The 18658-nt window shown below is 44.9% G+C and overlaps 1 protein-coding gene across 1 annotated transcript in view; it reads left to right on the top strand.

Annotated features, from left to right (window-relative positions):
• ELP3 (elongator acetyltransferase complex subunit 3) overlaps nucleotides 1-18152 on the top strand; it is a 76154-nt gene extending 58002 nt beyond the window's left edge. The window contains exons 13-15 of the mRNA XM_066611978.1: nucleotides 3398-3625; nucleotides 7400-7481; nucleotides 17028-18152. Of these exons, the coding sequence (XP_066468075.1) occupies nucleotides 3398-3625; nucleotides 7400-7481; nucleotides 17028-17104 (387 nt within the window). The 3' untranslated portion in view covers nucleotides 17105-18152. The remainder of the gene's footprint in view (nucleotides 1-3397; nucleotides 3626-7399; nucleotides 7482-17027) is intronic.
• The last annotated feature ends 506 nt before the right edge of the window (nucleotides 18153-18658 follow it).

The following is an 18658-nucleotide window of genomic DNA, read 5'->3' as shown; positions in this document are numbered from 1 at the left end:
GGTGATCTGTAATGCGGCGTTAGTCTCTCTCTTCTTTTTACTGTTTTTCAGCATGTCTTTGCAAGCAGTGCTTGAAGTACTGAGAGAAGAGAGGACGTCTGCTGGGAACACTTAACTCATGTCATGTTTTCCTTAATGTTTTCCATGTTTTCCTTCCTGAAAGGAAGGTTCCTCCATGTTTTCCTTCCTGAAAGGAAGGTTCCTCCTTTCTTTTTGCTACTGTTTGCTGGCTCCTCCTTTCCTTTTGCTGCTGTTTGCTGGCTTGTACTGGTCACCGCTGTTTTTCTTCAGAACATTCCAGAAAATGAGGCCACAGCCATAGGGTCATTTTCTGGAGGATTCTAAAGAAACTGGCAATCAACAGGAGCCAGCCATCAAGAGCACTAGCAGCAGCTCAAGTGCTGCTGGCACTGCCCACAGTGACATGTGAAAAAAGACTCCTAGACAGCCACTTGTCCACATGTAGGTTCAAGTTCACTAATGGCAACCAGGCAAGTGGCTAAAGACAAGACTACACCGTGAACTTAAGAACCTCTTTTCTTTGAATTCAAAGCTAGAGATTCCCAAGCTGTTGATATTTATGCCCAGCACCAAACTGCAGCCTCCTGTGGGTGCAGTCTTGTTTTAAAACTGTTTTATTTCGTTGGTTTACTACCTTTGTTTTCTGTCAGCCTTTTAAACTTTCATAAATGATCAACATGTTAATTGTAAGCATATAAATATTCATGTTTTCTTTTTTCTAGCCAATGACACCCAGTTCCTCTAGCTTTTACTCATACCCTTGTCTCCTTATTCTTTCTCTGTTTATTGTTCAGATTGTTGAGATTGTTCATATGTTGGTCTTCAGTACCGCCATTAGGCCGATGACCTTCAACTCTTCTGTTCTTTACTGATCAGTTTCTTCCCTCTTTTGCCACAATCTCTGCTATGTTTTCTGGTGTTTCTCCTTTGATGAATGTCCCTTTTCTCAAAATTATTGAAACTGAGCTTTGGGTCCTTTCCTGTTTCTTGGGCCATGCCATATCATTCTCTCTCATTCCTGATAATGCAGTTTGTTCTCCTCAAGTTTGAAATCTTGGGCTTCTGGAATCTTGATGGCTTCTGTTTTTTCTTCCTATTTTCAGATTCTTACCCTGTCTTGTTTCAGTTGATTGCTGCATCAAGAATGTTCTCTTCCTTTCTATACTCTACTAAAATTTTAGTTCACCCTCTTAGAATTTCCTTCATTGACCTGTGACCTCTCCATTGAGGTGAGGCAGGCTCCATGTTGTCTAAGTGTTTGCGTAAACTGGAAAAGAGCCAGGAATAGCCACATGGCCCCAGCTGATGTGAGTTAATCACCACAGCTGAGGGTGGGAATTTCCCTCAGAAACCGAGTGTCACTTTTGTAAATGTGGTTTTAGACAGCTTCACCCCAGAGCCATGTGAGAGGGTCAGCCACAGGAACAAAAGAACCTCCTGCTCGGTGTAGTAGGATATATTGCTAACTTAAATGAATGAATTAATAAAATGCCCAGAAAGCTGTTGAGTGCCAGTTAGCAGTACAGGAGGGGGGGCCCATATCCACAGTTTCCACATCTGCAGATCAGGTTCATGGCCCCCCACGTGCATCCCCTCCAGAGGTGAGGGAGAGCTCCCCCTTGCCTCCGGAGGATCTTCTGAGCCCGGCCACGTATGTCTGGCCGCTCAGAATGACGATTTTAGTGAAAAAAGTGACTTCTGGTTTTTTTTGGGAAAAACAAACATTCTGAGCCCGGCAGAGGCTGTGAGCGGACATGTGCAACCCCTGCCGTCCACCTTGATTGTCCTTTCATTCATACAAGTTGAGCCTGGTTTTTAGGCTATCTACTCCTGCTGACAGAGGGTCTGTGCCTGGACTACTTGCTGTGACCCAAGACCTTCCCTTTGCCATCCCGCATCTTGCCTCTCTGGTTCTATCATGTTTAACTTTTTAATCCCACAAATAATAAAAAATAATAATAAAAAATCCTGTGTCTTCCCAAGATGCTGCCACCCTCTGGTTCAGTTTTAAGTACCTGAAGATGGTCACTAGGAGTATGTTTTTTGACTACCTCAGATCTTCCTGGTTTGATGTTGCACTGCCTTTCTAATGTCTGGGCCATCAAAATTCTGTTGAAATCATTAGATTGGTTCCATAGATTACCCCTTTCCTTTCCCAGAGGTGAGGTCCATGTCCCATTTACCCTCCTTCGTTCCTGCTGCAAAGCCCAAGAGCTGCATCATTCCTGATTCTCTGCTTGCCAGCCTGATCCATAAAGGGTCTTCGTTCTTCTTCATGAGGAATCATCACTGCCACTTTAAGACAGGCCTTCCCAAGAACTTGGTTTAACAAATCTTGAGGTCCTAATGTTCTCCCCAATCAACTTTCCTCCTTGCTCAACAGACCAAGGGCAGGTATATTTTGCTCCATCTCTTTATTCCTTTTCTTGGCCCAGTGAGGATGCACACTAAGTTTTCTCCCGAGTCTGTTAAATACAAGCCTCGACTCCCAAGAGTGTAGTTATAGCCATATGTAGCTATTAGCCTTGAATGCCTTGTATATCCTTACTCTTACTCTTGCCAGTTGCACCCCTTTTTTAACACTTCCTTGTTCAGCATCTTTGAGCATGAAGCTCTCTGTTGTTCCCTCCTCCTTTCTTGTGCCAGTCTAGAGGTGTCCATGCACCACGACTCATGGTCAAAAATCCAAAAACATGCATTTTGGGGGGACATATGTTTAGCTTGCATAGCTGCTGCATCCTTAGAAACAGACTGGTTAACCTTCTTCTTGCTCATCTTCCTGCTTTTTAACCTCCTTAATTCTGTGTTAACTGCTGTTGCTCGTTTGATATTTCCTGCTCATTTAACCGACTTTTTTGTACTGTTCTCTTTGCTGGCTTCCTCATCTTCACTTTGCTCCTAGTAGTTGCTTTCAGATATCTTCATGGTCTCATTTCTCTGAATCTTATTTTTCTGTATGCTCTTCCTCAGACCTATGACTCTACTGGTACCAATCTTCTTCTTCTGCCTGAGATTGGCTTCACTATCCTCTGCCTGCATTCCTTGTCCCATAGTGCTTCCTTTCACTTTCATATCCTTCCACCTGTCATCAGCAAATGCATTCTCATTGAAGTTCAACACCAGTTTTGACTTGTGTGAAAATATAATAATCACACCTCCAGCTCTTGCCTGATGCTGCTAAAAATCCATCTATGCCAAGGTACACTTTGTGAAACTGTTTCTCACTCTTCTTGTCCCCAATCCGAACAATCAACCGCATTGCTGTGAAATTGGTTTTGGCCTCTTCAGAGTGTTGTACGATTCTAATTATTATTTTTTTTAGTGTTGCTGCTGCTGTCTGATTACTTTCATCGGCCTCTCGGCCTTTTTTTCTTAGGTTGAGCTGATTCGGAGGGATTATGTGGCCACTGGTGGCTGGGAGACCTTTCTGTCCTATGAGGATCCTGAGCAAGATATCCTGATTGGCCTGCTGCGTTTACGGAAGTCTTCAGAGGAGACATTCAGACCCGAGCTGAAGGGAGGTGTGTCTGTTGTCAGAGAACTCCACGTGTATGGCAGTGTGGTTCCTGTCAGCAGCCGAGATCCCTCCAAGTTCCAGCATCAGGTATCCTCAGTCATTTAAGCTACTGCACTTTCTATAGCATTTACATTGATCGTGTGTGTGCACACGCAATATCTCCACCGCTCTGCAATTTTGAGAGATAGGGTGGGGCAAGCTGTTTGCCTTTGTCAAAGTGCACTTTAAGGAGCTATGTTATAAAAACAGCAATTATGTGCATATTTATTTAATACATTTGTATTCCACCTCTCCAAAATTCTTTGGTGACTTACAAAACAAAAACATAACAAAAAAGTTTTTTTTAAAAAAAAAGACTACACCAAAAAGCAGCAGGTAGCAAACTCCAGTTGATAAATAGAATGATTACAGAATCATAATGTGATATTCTCAATTAAAATGCCTGAATAAAGAAAAATCATTGTAATATTGGTTCTGTAAGGTGTGGAAGAAGGGAGAGAGTTCTACAAACAGGGCTCCACCAGCCTAGCCTCAGTGGGTAGGGGAACCTAAAGAAAGGGCCTTATTTATGAGCTTCAAAAACTTCACATACGTTATTTCAGAAATTCTTGCCAGTTCTCCCTGTTGTTTCACACAGCAACATAAAGAAACATGATGGCTTTAAGTGGGCATAGCAACAGCAGCCCATGCTGAGAAAGCAAAGTAGTTTGGTACTTCAGTGTAAGAGACCAGAGCTGTATTCCTCTTCCACAGCAGTATCTTGAATTTACTAGTCGTTCAGGTTGAATGGCTGCAATACATTGTATGTGGCACTGCTCCAAAGACTACTTGAAAAATTCAGCTGAAACAGAACACAAAAGTCAGATTGTTAACTGGCATTTGCCATTCAGAACATTCTCTTCTACTTAGCATCAGTTTGTTCTCCCTTATAGTTCAGTACAGCCCAAATGCTGGGCTTGAAAGCTAGGTCCCTTGAAGTCAAAGACATTTTGGCCTTGTTCTCACTGAGGTGGACATCCTGTGGCTGGAGCTGTAGAACTTTAGCTTGCAGGTGAGGCTCACGTGATTGTAAGCACCTCCTTATGAAAGAAAAAAACTCCCTCACATGGAAAACTGGGAGAGGAGCAGGGTTCCAGTTCAGGGCTTCTTCCCAATGTGCAGATTTTTTACATGGAATATGTACAATGTGTTGTATGGAGGCACCTGCAACCCCACTTGTGATCTGAAGTGATATAGCCTAGCCGATACAGCTCTGTGAGCACCAGGTCTTATTGTGGCAAGAGCAGCTGTGCTCAGATGCACCAATCCTGATTCTTCATCCCTGGGGTGTAAAAGTTTGCTTTTGCCGTATTAGCTGTGGTATTGTATAAAGGGGTGGGTGGGTTGGCGCCTTTCCAATGTTCAAAGCATACCACCTCTTTAAAAAATCTCAGTAGCCTGCAGTATCAGCTGTGCCATCTGTCTTCTGTTGCTGCTTGTCAGATAAATTAAATGTCAATAAATAAATATAAGATGTTAGCAACCAAAGTTTTTACTGCTCAAATACGATCCTCATTTTGACGTATGGGGTTTTTTAGTAGGAATCGAGAAATTACTAGTGTGGACTCTAAACCTGAAACCTTCAGGGCTGATGAATTAACTTAACTATTGTTTCAAAAAAAAAAGGGAGCCATCTCCATTGGCTGCCTGTGCATTAGGATGCGACTGCTGCTTGATTATCATGGCCCTGGGCCATAAAACAACTGTGGTAAATGTGAGGGGGGGGGGGGAAGAGGAGGAAATGAATGCTCACCTCCTGAAAGTGAAATTTCAAAAGCAGAGAGAGGAAAAGTGGTTGATGCATGTGGGAAGGTGAAGGGGAAAGAAAATCAATTGAATAGAGCCCAGAGCTAACAAATTGAAATAGATTGGGAATGGAGAATTGGGTGTATGACGCACAAATGCAGGCGAAAGGAATATTTTATTGAGGCAAGCAACAGTACCCCAGAAATGAATACGTTTTATTTTGTTTATTTATAAAAGCATTATATCCTGCGCCTTCCATTCCAGATAGGACTGTCAGGGCAGCTGACATAAAACAGCCAATGAAAACCACATAACACAATGCTGAGCAGTAGCCAGACCTAAACCCATATAGATAAATGTGCTTCATCCGACATCTGAATGTGTCCAGAAAAGTCATCATCTGGATCTCGTGGGTAAAGAATTCCACAGCCCAGGCTTCACTGATGAGAAGGTCTTATCCCTAAAGTCTCAGTCTGTGGGCAGGTTCATATGGAAACTGACTCTCTTTCAGGTGTTCAAGTCCCAAACAATTCAGGGCTTTAAGGGCAAGAACCAACATCTTCGATTGGGCCTGGAAACAAACTGAGAGCTAGTGAAGCTATTGTAATATTGGCACTATGTAATCAAATAGATTCCCAGCAATAGTTGAGCTGCATTTTCCACCCGCAGAAGCTTCTGGGTATTTTTCAAGGACAGTCCCACATAGGACCCTTACAGTAGTCTAATCTGGAGATAATCTGTGCATATGTAAGTGTGGCAAGATCAGCCTTTAAGAAAGGCCACAATTAAAGCCCCAGCTGAAGAACAGCAGAGGCAGTCCCAACCCAGCTCCCACGCCTCTCAGGGAGCACAACTGGAGAGTTCCAAACTGTGCACTGTATTTAGAACATTTCAGCTCAGCTGGAGCTTCAGATGGAGGAGATGAGAGAAATGTGTATCCCCCAGGCTTGATCCCCTGCACAACTCCTAGTTGTTTGAGAGGGTGATGAGGGTCTAAAACCAAAATCAGTGGTTCCTCCTCCCTTCCCTTGCAGCTCTGAAGGAAAAGAGGGTGGTTGCCATGATGACATGGTGCTCAGAATTCCTCTGCCTCCGCTCCATTTCAGCCGATGAACGTGTGGTTTTGTATTCTGTGTCACAATATGTCATTCTGCTCTTAGAGTCTTCTGGGCTTCACAGTCATCATTATCAACAATGAGAAGAAAAGTTCATAAAACAGAACATTTATTTTTAAAGCAAAATCTTGTCTGGGACAGTGTGTATGCTGTTGCTTGTAATTACATTGCCTGACAGCACAATCCCATAAATCAGCAGTTTTCAAACTCTCAGGGAGTTTGAAAACCGCTCTACGTTCTTGGGGGGGGGGGCAGTGGGGGCTTGGGGAAGGCAGCACTTCCGGTTTTGCGGAAGTGGAGTGTAATTGCTCCACTTTCACTTCTGAAGCTGCGGGGAGCCCTGCAGAAGGTCGCCCAGGGCTCCTTGCACCCCTGGGAGGCTTCAGGAGGCTCAGGTAAGTGCACCCAAGCCCCTGCAGCCCCCTGAGCGGTGCAATCCTGGGGATCGCGCCGCTGATCCCTGCCTTCTTGCTGCCCCCTGCCCCTTAAGGGGAATGAGGCCAGGGCCTTCAGACTGGGGCATAGTGATGCCCCAGTCTGAAAAGCCCTGCCATAAATATTTACTCAGAAGAAAATTCCTCTCTGTTCAAATGGGCTTACTCCCAAGTAAGTCTGTATAGGATTGCCTTCTTAGATAGGCAGATGTGGGTAAACTGTGGTAAAACAGGAATTATTGACTGCAATTATATGTAGTAAGCTTAGCAATAAAATGGGGTTCTGGATCGTTTTCAAAGGTAATTGGTGCTGCTCTCATCTCTAGATAGTTTTCACTATTCAGAAAGAAGAAAACGTCTCAGTGTTCTAGTCACTTTTTTTTTCCAAAGTACTCAAGCTATTACTCTGCACCAACACCTCCCAACCGCCATTGTATTGAAAAGCTTTGTCTGCTAATTCATACATTACACAAGCCATGTAGTTTGCATGCAGTTACACTTTCTTTCCTTTTGATTTCCTCCTCTAGGGATTTGGAATGCTGCTGATGGAGGAAGCAGAAAGAATAGCTAGGGAAGAGCATGGGTCCTGGAAGATTGCCGTGATTTCAGGTATAACCAGCAAAGCTGCCTTCCAGATATTATCATCTTCATAAGCACGTCTGCACTAAGCTCACCTTTGCTGTGAGAAGAGAAGGAAAAACGGATTGACAGTGGAGGCTTTGAGAAGTGCTAAAACCTGAAGCTGAGAGTAGTGCTTCGGGGCCTTGGGATTAGGAGGGGCCGCCTTGGGTGCCCTTCTGGGAGAAAGGAGGAATACAAATCTAATAAATAAATAAATAAAAATAATTCTGTGGTAGAGCAGAAGATCTCAGGTTTAACCCCCAGCATTTCCTCTTTAAAATAATTTGGTAGCAGGCAGCGGAAAGAACTGTGCCTGAAATACAAGAGTTACTGCCATTCAGATGAGGTAATGCTAGTCCAAATGAAATTGTCATTTGGAAATTGTCAGGAATGTCCTGTCATCAGGCAACCCCACCAGGAGCAAAAATGACTCTCCTCCACAGACACATCTCATCTTCTTTTGAAGCCATCTAAGTTGGTGGCCATAGCGGTATCCAGGATTGTGGGTTCCGTAGATCTGTGACTTATGTGAAGAAGTACTTTTTCCTATCTGTAGATCTTCAGGATCTACTGCCAGTTGACTTCTGTGGATGAAACTGTGCTTGTATCACAGGGCCGTACACTTGAGAGGACTACTATTTGGGTAGATGTACATTTTTCCTGTTTACAAGGGCTAGGACCATTGTAAGTGCAGAAGAACTCGTTCCTCTCTGCAAGTTCAATCTTTCAGTTATTAGAGTACTTGGTTATTCTCTTTCCCCCACCCACCCTTTGCTTGGGAATAAAAGGTGACAGTTTCCTCTCTGCTAAAAAGCAGACCGTGACAGTAAGAATAGAAGAGCTGTTACCAAAAGGGCCAATTTTGTTGCTAATGCCAATTTGAGCCTGTATCTAAATGAATTAGATGGAATTGGATAGCTGTTCTCTTCTCTAATGATACAGAAACCGCAAAGGGCTCATTCTAATGCTAATATCACCAATTTGAAGATGTATGGAAGTGAATGTCAGTTAAGGGAATGTTGTTCCCCTGGGGATGGCCATGCTGATGCACTGATGTGGGCGGTATAAAGTTGGTTTCTTTTGCAGTATGTTTTTTTTCTGCCACATATGGAATGAGCATGAAATCTCATATGGACTGTACTCTTATCATAAGGCAAGGGCCTCCAGCCCCTGGCCCATAGGCGGGATTTGGTGTCTCTGAATTACCTGCCTGTGCATGGCAGTGATGAAGGCTTTCCATTCTGTGCTGCAGCTGTCTGTTTTCACAGCCAGTCATCTCAGAAACAGGTAGCTGCTTCCACCAGGAAATTGGAGCACAGAGCCTTCTGTGTTGACAGGTAGCAGAAGCGGCTGCCCAATGCGGGTTTCTGAGATGATCAGCTGTGAAAACAGTACTGTGGCATGGAACGGAAAGCCTTCGCCACTGCCACACCGTGCCCAGACAGGGAATTCAGAGACAGGGGCTGCTGTTTGGAGATGGCTGTCTTAAGGCATTGGAGTCCAGGGTTGGCTCTAAATGCAAAAGAGAGGCTAATGAACCTTTACAGAAAAAGTGTTTTCCAGCTGCTACCTAGAAAATGCAGTCTAGTGTGATCTTCAAGTTCCTCTGTTGTAGGGTTTTATTGTGAATACGAATAGCCAGGATTGACTTCTAGATTAAGGAAGATTAACCCTGTTAATTGGAGGGAAAGGCAGCTTGATTTCTTTGAAGGAGGAGTCGTAGCTTATGCACATGCCTGGTGTATAAGAAAGTCCAGGTAACTTTGACCTGATCAGTGTTTCCATTTGTCTGCTATTTTTCTTTACACTGTATTGATTATGGCCTCTTAGGGACAAAACTTATTCTTGTCACATTTGCTTGTTTTGTCATGTTTGCATCCCATCTTTCATCTCTGAGGGAGCACTAGGCAGCAAACAAGTGTTCTAGGAGATTACCAGACCCAGACCTACTTGGCTTCAGCAAGGTTTCCACTTCATGGACTTGTAGGCCGTGCCTGGGGCCCAAGATGCAAGAGGATAAGGGGTGGTGGTTAGCATCTGGATGAGTGGCATTCCCCACCCTTCAACCTTCTTCCTTAAATACTCTTCCTGTTTGGACTTCTGAACAAACTTTTCTTTCAGCTTGTTTCAAAGATGCTGAAGAACTAGTTATTTCCAGCAAAGGTTACCGATTTGCACCATATGAGAAGCAGATAAGAGGAAGCACTTGAGGATTGCTTAAGTGCTCATCTTGAACCAGCGTGAAATGCATGAAATACATAGGCTAGCATAGTAGAAGTGTTTCACCCCATGTGTAGTCTTTAAGTTCTTAACACGCCTGTACCTTAGTAGATGTCAGATCTATCTCTTTCTCTCAGCTGGAAATCACTCTCGCTGCCAAGACTACAGCTGATGAATGTTGTGAGAGGAGGTCAGAGGCATTTGTATGTGGCTTTTCCTGCATTGGAATGGGGGGGGGGCATGGATGACTTTTCTCCTTTGATTTTGAGTAGGCTTCCAGGGAGGCTGAAATAATTATAATAATTTGAAGTGATCTTCTTATCTAACCTCTGCCCCAAAACAAGAAGAAACCCTGCTGCCCATCTAACCTTTTCTAGAAAGTACCCAAAAAGGAGCATTAAGAGGCTGTAGAACATTTTTATGTAAGAACATATCAACTGCTTTTCCACACTGGAAATAGACCTGCATGGTTTACCCTTATGAGTACGTGAAGATCATAGCCCTCTAATTATCTAAAAAATCAATAGATAGCCAGAGTCTGTAAAATAGGATTGGAGTTGTATGCTACAGTTGATTTGCACCTAGCATAGCCTGGGACCTGCATTCTGGACAACTGGCATTTCCAGACTGTTTTCAAGGGCAGCCCCACTTACAGAACATTGCAGCAGTCCATCCTGGCAGTAACTGGGGCATATGAATGAGTGCTGCCAAAACCATCTTCTCTAGAAAAGGCTACAACTAGCAAACCAGCTAAAGCTGAAGAAAAGCACTCCTAGCCATGACTGTCAGCTGTGTATCGAAAGATAGGGCTGGATCTGGGAGTTCCCTAAATACCAGCTCCTTCATGGGGGCAGTGCGAGCCTCATCAGGGCTTGCACCCTTTCTTGGATCATCAGCAGGTGATCAAACCTAACCATCACCATCTTGTTGGCATAATTTCGCTCAGGAAGTGAGGAATGAGGCTCTTCTTGAGTCATAAGCAAAAATGTCCCTCTGGTTTTGCACCTTTAACCTCTCTTGTTTAGCAGAGAGCTTTCAGAGCCAGAGGTGTGTTTGCCTGCCTATAGTGATAGAAAACAGCTCTCTCCCCCTTCCCAGCAGTCTCCAAAAGTCAAAGGTACATTGAACAACCTGTTTCTTATGAAGTTGATGGTCGTTTAAGCGAATGTGCAAATGTTCTGCTCCTTTAGCTTGCGTGGCATATTAGTATGCCAGCATCAAGACCTGTGTGTTGGACCCAAGGCAGCATACAGTGTTGGCTTTTCTTTGGCATCAAAGCAACAAGACAATATTTTAGCCTTTCCCAGGTCAGATTTACGCACATACTTTAACTGCATCCCCCCCTTCTTTTATGGTTCATCCCCTTTTCTTTTTAACCAAATAGTGGGGGAGGGGTGGCAGTGACAACCTCCCTCGCTCCATGACATTTTCTTTCTAAAGCTCACTCACTCTGCTGGAAATAGCTTCAGGAGCAAATATCGGGGGGGGGGGATGCTTATGTGAGAAAACAGTGCAGCAGGGGGAAAGGGTGACAGACCCCTCCCAGTCCATATTGGGATCCCCTGCCTGTTTTGGCCAAAAAAGAGAAGGGGCCTTAAAAGACCCAGAAGTGTCTGTGTGTGTGTGTGTGTGTGTGTGTGTGTGTGTGTGTGGTTTTTAAGGCTTTCGCTTAATGTGTCTTAAGTGAATATCTAAAATATGTGAAGTAGCCCCTAGTGAAGTGTGAAAGTTGAAGGGGGGGAACGACACACTTTCTGATCTGTCCTCATAAACAGCCAAATGACAGAGGGGCTCCTGAAGGTTCTCTGCTGGTTGCCTTGAACTTAACTGTAACTTTTCCTTGAAAGTTGGTGTCCATCTGTCTGTCCCCTTTCCCCTGGAAAGAGTTCTTTGTGAGCCAGAAGGCCTTTCCACCTGACATTAGCAGCCTTCACTTTGTCTGGTTTCCTTACATTGTTTGTTCTCCACACCTCCACCTTGGTCTCTCCCCAGCCATCTTGAAGAAATTGAAAGAAGCTGCTGGCACAGGTCAACTTGGCCAAGGCCCCCTATACAGCAGTGCTTTAACTCTGTGAATCCTTATTTATTGTATGCCTGTGGGGGAGGGGTCCTCTTTGAATGTTGCAGGGTTTGTAGCCGCTTTATAAAATGCTCTCTCTCCAACCTGTGCTGGCTTGAGGCTGAGCCGTGTTTGCATCACATTTCTTTGCCTGTCGGAAAAAGTTGCAGAGTGGGGGTGGGGGAGATACCCCAGTTTTACTTGCCTTTGTTTTGGTGACGTCTCTCCTCTGTGGCATGGGGAAGGGTGGCTTGCAGCGCTTCTGGTCTGCACTATGAATTAATTACCACGTAGCAAACTGATCAGCTTTCCCCCAGACCAGATTTCGATTTGTGCGCCATCAACTAGAAAATTAACATGGACACAGGCCAGAAACGTTGCATGCCTGAGCGCACGCAGCAGCTGAGGATGGGCGGGCTCTAGGAATTGCTGACGTCCAAGCTGCCTGGTCCTTCGTGGGCCATTTCCTGAAGCAGAAGCTAGAAGCAGAATGGAGCCGCAGGAGGACCTCTCTCTTTCCTGCTCGAAGTGTGACCTAAGGGTCCGTCTTTGTTAGAAGATGCAGCACCACCCTTGCTTGTAAGTTGGCCGGGCTTCTCTCCAGGTTTTTAATTGGAACACAGCTGGTGTCATTTGCACCAGATCCCAGGTAGAGCCACTGATCAGTATTCTTTATCCAGGATAGTTGCACAGAACTCATGGGTTTTGTTGAAAGCCACCTTGAGCTTTAGGGGTTTGGCAGGCAATTAATGTAAATGAAATATAATGAGCCCAAGACTGCCATTTTGCACTGACATGGGGCGACCTTCTAATGGATAACCCCCAGCCATCCTTAGCAGCAGAGAAATATTCCTTCTAGTGAAGGCATCTTGTAGGGGTGACTGACACCCCTGACCCAACTCTTAAGTTGGATTGAGGGCAGGAGGTGGGGGGGGCACTCACTGGGCTCAGTCCGTCGGGTCCCAGAGGGGGAGGTTTGTAATAGGAAAATTGTTATTCTTAAGCTTTACAGCAAACTGAGGTGAAGTACAGACTGTTTTTATTTTCCTCCTCAGTGGGATCAAACACCACAACCTAGAATCAGGAGAAGCGAAAGATCAAAATGTATGACATGGATTTGAAAACAGCAAGTGGTTCATGCTGGCATTTTATACTTCAGTCTAGCAGTGATATTTTGGGATAGCAGACGAGGAGTCTGTAAATGCCAGCTGGTTGGCAAACACATTCCTGCTCACTGGGGTTGGGGCATATCATGAGCACAGGGTCAAGGTGTCCCTTCGGCTTCCAGCCTCAGCACCACCATGGAGCCTCCAGATGGAGTGATTACATCTCTCTGATTTCCTAGAGAGATGGCAATATTTCATTAATGACTTCTCGGCTCCGCCTCGTCCACAGCTGTACCAAACAGCTTGCTGGTGGGAGACGGTTGCTACGGGGGGGGGGGGGGAATCGGGCAGCCAGAGGAGACAATTTAAATGTAATCTATAAATCATGTCCACTGTGCTTTCTCTATTTACAAAAAGGATCTGAAATAAACATGTTCTAATAATAATTACTAGAATTTAATTTGAAATTAGGGCAGCATTTCCAGTCCCAAGGTTGATCTCTGGAATGTGCAATCTTTAAGGAATGCCTTAGAGCCGGAGTGTTAAACATAAGGCCCGCCAGCCAGATAGTCTGCAGAAGCTCATTTTCTGGCCTATGTGATAACTGGGCTCTCCCAGCTCCACCCTTTTAACAGTGCCACTTCTGCCAAAACTCTGGGAAGGAGAGATGGAAGAGGCCTCAGAAAGTAGTGAATGCTACAGGGGAAGGGGCACATCAAGAGAACTGAGGAAGATACTGCTAAGGCGCTGGGATTGCCCAATTATAATGTGGGCCGCCCTTTCAGCAGCACCACTTCTGCCAAGGTATCACTTTGAAAGCATCTCTCCTCTGCTTAGCTGTGAATTGGTGAATCAGCGGAAGTGGTGCTGCTGAAAGGGCAGCCTGTGTTATAACTGGACTTTCCCATATCTTGAAAATATGATCAAGATTTGCATATTTTCCCTTTGGTCATTTGCAGCTAATGAGGTCCTATGTAATAACAGAGCACTTAATTTCTGGCCATCATCTGCTCAATGATGTCACTTTCTGCTCAGTGATGTCACTTCCAGCCCTCAGAAGGTGCCATGAATGCTGTTCGGCCCACTGTATGAAACATGTTTGGCATCTTTGCCTTAGAGCATGTGCAGAGTGTCTTTCCTTCATCACTCAATAACCTCAGCTGCTGCATCACCCTTTTCTCCAAGGGATTTAGGGGAAAGGGCTTACAGGTGTTTCCAGCCTGTCCTATATTACTTTACATGCTGAATGTCATCGCTGAAACATATTGTTTAATCTCTTAGAGTGAAAGGAAACCTACTAATTCAACATTGATTATGGAATTATAATAGCAGAGAGAAATTAAGTGCAATAACAAAATTAAATGACACTGTTATTAAAATCATTTTACTTGCACTGGAGAAACTGTACTCCATGGAGCTAGTGGGAGGCAGTGAGTTTAGAAATGAGAGCCTCAGATCAAAATGCCAGTCAGTCACACAGCTTGCTAGGGATTTTGAGCCTCTCTGTCACTCTCCCTGTCCCTTTTACCATTTCAGGGTTGTTAAGAAAAAATGAGAGGCTGATTGTATCGTATGGCACATTTTGTGCCCTGCAGTGTTGAAGGATAAGCATCCAACTTGGTGGTTCCAGTGTGCACAGGGTGACTTTTGCCTGCCCAAGGACCCAAAGCTCTTCTGTGATCTCAGGAACGTTCTCCTCACGCAGAGCTGGAGCAGGGAAGCATTTCCCATTATGGAATATGGCCCTGTGGGTGCTGAATGTGCCCGGAGGCATGCGGGAACTGGTTATTGGGCCAGCTTCTGAGTAATATACAACCATTCACCGAGAATAGAAACAGTACTGAATCTTAGGAAAGAGACAGCCAGCCGTTTGGTGGATGAGTGAGTGTGATAGGGTGGCTGATGGTGGTTTGTGTTTCTTTATTACATATTGCTCACAGCAGCATAGAGGAAGTGGTTGTTCTGTTGTCCCCACCCCAGCATTTTATCCTCAACAACTTTGTGAGGACAGGTGGTGTAAGGGAGATGGTGCCTGATATAAGGTCACCAGTGCGTTTCAGGGCAGATTGGAGATTTGAATCGGCATCTCTCCAGCCCTAGTCTAACTGCACTGACAATACTTGGACCAGGGAGACCTGGGCTCAGACTCCACTACAACTCTGCTTGACCCTGGACTTTTCCATGTGCTGCTGGCCAGTGGTCCCCATCTCCTAACTTAAAGGCATGCAGGGTTTTGGTGAAGTTAAAGTGAGATATTTCTCCCCCCCCCCCACACACACACACCACAAGCTCCTGAGAAAAAGGGCAGGATAGAAGAGCAGGACTTTTCTGGAGGAAAAGTTCATCACAAGTTACAAGTCCTGATGGGTATGTGCAACCTCCTGATATCAGAAGTAGGCTACCTCAGAATGCCAGATGTGAGGGAGGGCACCAGGATGCAGTTCTTCTGTTGTCCTGTATGCTCTGATGGGCCATTGTGAGATACAGGAAGTTGGACTAGTTGGGTCTATGGGCCAGTGTTTCTTACATAAAAGTGTGGGAAATATTGAAAGAGTTTCTGGGTGCCGCATTCTGCAAAGTGTACTTGCCTGTTGAGGGAAGGTGGAGAATTGCTATGAGAAACAGTCTGTGCTGTTCAGAGAAGCACTTTCTGGTCAAACAAGCTGGTGAGGTTGACCTTTGGAATGGACTTTTGCTAATCAGCATCCTAACATTCAGCCACCCTGATTGCTGCTTATTAATTTGTCAAGCTGCTTTGAGAGGCCCTCCAGACCAAGAGAAGTCCTTTTGTGCAACTGGGAAGGCAGCTCACAGGGGTTTGTGCATCTGTTACTCTTTTTTTTCCTGGAATGGTTTTGCTTCTCATGGGGTGCTGACGCAACACCACCACTCCTCTGTGCAGCTGGTTTATCTGAGATGTGAGCTCCACAGGATTTGATGGGGAGGGAGGGGGAGAGAATGAGCCTTGAAAGAAAACAATGGTGTTCCAAATCCTCTGCCCACTCAGTGATTGGTGCCGTGGAGCACCCTTGCAGAGTGGAGGTCAGATGAGTCTTGGGGACAATTGGTTAGCATTCTGAAGGTACCAGGCTCTTTGGTCCTTGATGCCTGCAGTTGGACCACTCCTTCTGAAGAGTTCATCTTTACATCTGTAAACAGAAGTTCAGTCAGTGTTCAAGTCTCTGGGCTAGACATGTGTACAGTGGGTCTGCTGTACCCATGGGCCCTGTACCCATGAATTCAACCAACCATGGACAGAAAAGATTAAAAAAAAAAAACAGCAACCATAACATTCCAGCTTCTGGGCACTGCAGCAAAAAAAGGACCTGTCTTGCATGCCCACCTGTCATACTTCTGATGGTAAGGGTTCTGGCAGAGAACCACCAAGGTAGTTTTCAGTGTGTGGGTCAGCTCAGAAAGGAGCAGGCAATTCTCACAACATCTACCTCATACCCCTTGCCATTGATTGAGGTGCGGTGATATCTCAGAACAGTCTGTGGCACTTAACATAAGAACAGCCCCGCTGGATCAGGCCATAGGCCCATCTAGTCCAGCTTCCTGTATCTCACAGTGGCCCACCAAATGCCCCAGGGAGCACACCAGATAACAAGAGACCTCATCCTGGTGCCCTCCCTTGCATCTGGCATTCTGACATAACCCATTTCTAAAATCAGGAGGTTGCGCATACACATCATGGCTTGTAACTCGTAATGGATTTTTCCTCCAGAAACGTGTCCAATCCCCTTTTAAAGGCGTCTAAGCTAGACGCCAGTTGAATTGTTGTGGAGAAAGGACAGTCATAAAGCACCAGGAAGCAGTTTGGGTGGGGCAGATCCCAGGGCAGGAGGGCTGAGGGCTGGCAGGTGACATCATGTGATGTCAAGGTATATAAGGGTCAGCGAATGGGTAAGGGCAAACAAGAAGGACCAATCTCTCTCTACAGGTAGTAATATCTACTGGTGGTATTTTGGTACCTACATTATAGGGTGTTTCTGTTGCAAAGCACCTTCTGATCTTCTATTAATTGGATGTTTTGATTTAACTTTTTGAAGCTTCTCTTCTTGTTTTAATACAAAAGCTGTCCAGATCTTTTCTCATCTGTTGCCTCCACAGTCACTGATAAATATGCCATTTGTTTTTTATGTGCAGGTGTGGGCACCAGGGATTACTACAGGAAGATTGGCTATTGGCTGGAAGGACCCTATATGGTGAAAACGCTAGCATGATGGAATTCAATTGGAAGTCTCCATGCCATCAATTCTGATAAGACAAGAACAGAAAGAAAGTGGTATTATCCTACTATCCAAACCAGCAGTGAAGTCAGAAAAGCCTGCTCTCCATTGTGCCCTATTGAACTTCACCCTGGTTCTCTTGGCACTGCAGCGGCCTGAACATTGGCCACCAGTCTGGAACCCTGACTTGTGGTGTTTCTCTACTGCATCTCCATCTTGTAGTGAACCACTTGTTTTCTAGTCTTTAAGAATGACCATGCATTTTAATCTTCATGGAGAGCACCTGCTGATTGACGTTCCTTCAAGAGGGCTAGAAAATTAAAGTGCTTAACAATTTTCCCCTGATCTTGAGCATGTCAACTTTTTTTTTCTTTCATGAAGACTTAGAGGACAAAATCTCTTCCGTGTTCTTTTGAAGCTGCCTGTATCTGACTGATGTCCAGGCCAGGGCTGTTTGTGCTGCCCATTGCCCAGTTCTTCTAACCCCCACTTGAGGGATTGTAGCTATGCTCTCTTTTCTACAGTGTGTGAACTGCAGACTCTGTTCCTAAAGGATTGACTGGATTTTGGGAGTTTGGCTGTGTTCAACACAGCAAGAAGTTGTGGAGCAAGAAGCCCACTGGCAGATCGCAACCATTGTTTACTGTAGCAAGAGAAAAACAGACTGAAGTCTCAGTGTGGACTTGGTCTTCCAGATTGTTTTCTTCCTAGTGCTGGATAGACAAACGCAAAGTGAACACTGATCACAACCACTTTAGTCAAACAAGACTTAGCATTTTTCACAGGCATTTCCCTATAGTCTTTATTATGGGCTTTTTAAAACAAACATTTAAAAATGAGATGTCATTTAAAAAAAGAATCATTAAAAATGATTTAATCACTCCAGATTATATTCTGGCCTCAGAGGAAAGGGCTTCTTTGAGGTTTGCAGGCACAGCAGTGTCTAATGAAGGGGCAAAATGCAGCCGGCTTTTGAACCAAATGTCTTCTCTGGAAGATAAGCTGATGTGTAGATGGAATAAAGACAACTTGTGTCAATAAATGCATGTGGTTTTCTCAGCTCATTTGTTATTGGTGTCTTATGAAATGAGGGTGGGGTGCAAGTTCAGTTTTGGGACCAGAATCTCACACTAGTCTGTGTATCAAGCAAAACGACTCTCGTGTTTCTGCTTTTTTGGGGGGTGTTTCCCACATTGCAGAAGACGGTTCTCTGCCTGGGGTCCTGGAGAGCTGCTGCCAGTCTGCATAGATTTGACCTGGCTCTGTCCACGTCAGCCTCCTATCTGCTGCATGTAACCTGCTTATCTGCTGGAAAGTGACCTGCAAGAGAGTCAGTCTCTCTCTCTCTCTCTCTCTCTCTCTCATTGTCAAAGGGTGAGTTAAATGAATAGTTTTTGGGACCCAGAAGATTGTGCCCATTATTGGCTAGTCTGGCAAAGGGACTGATCCTCAATCATGAATTGCATCTTTGTCCCCTCTTCCCACCACCCCATTTCTCTTGATAGCTGCCCCCTTTTGGGTGCTTTTGTGCCTGCGTCTTAACAAAGG

This window comes from Tiliqua scincoides, chromosome 1, assembly GCF_035046505.1.
Source record: "Tiliqua scincoides isolate rTilSci1 chromosome 1, rTilSci1.hap2, whole genome shotgun sequence".
NCBI classification, from domain to species: Eukaryota; Metazoa; Chordata; class Lepidosauria; order Squamata; family Scincidae; genus Tiliqua; species Tiliqua scincoides.
This window is presented reverse-complemented; position numbering and strand designations above follow the sequence as displayed.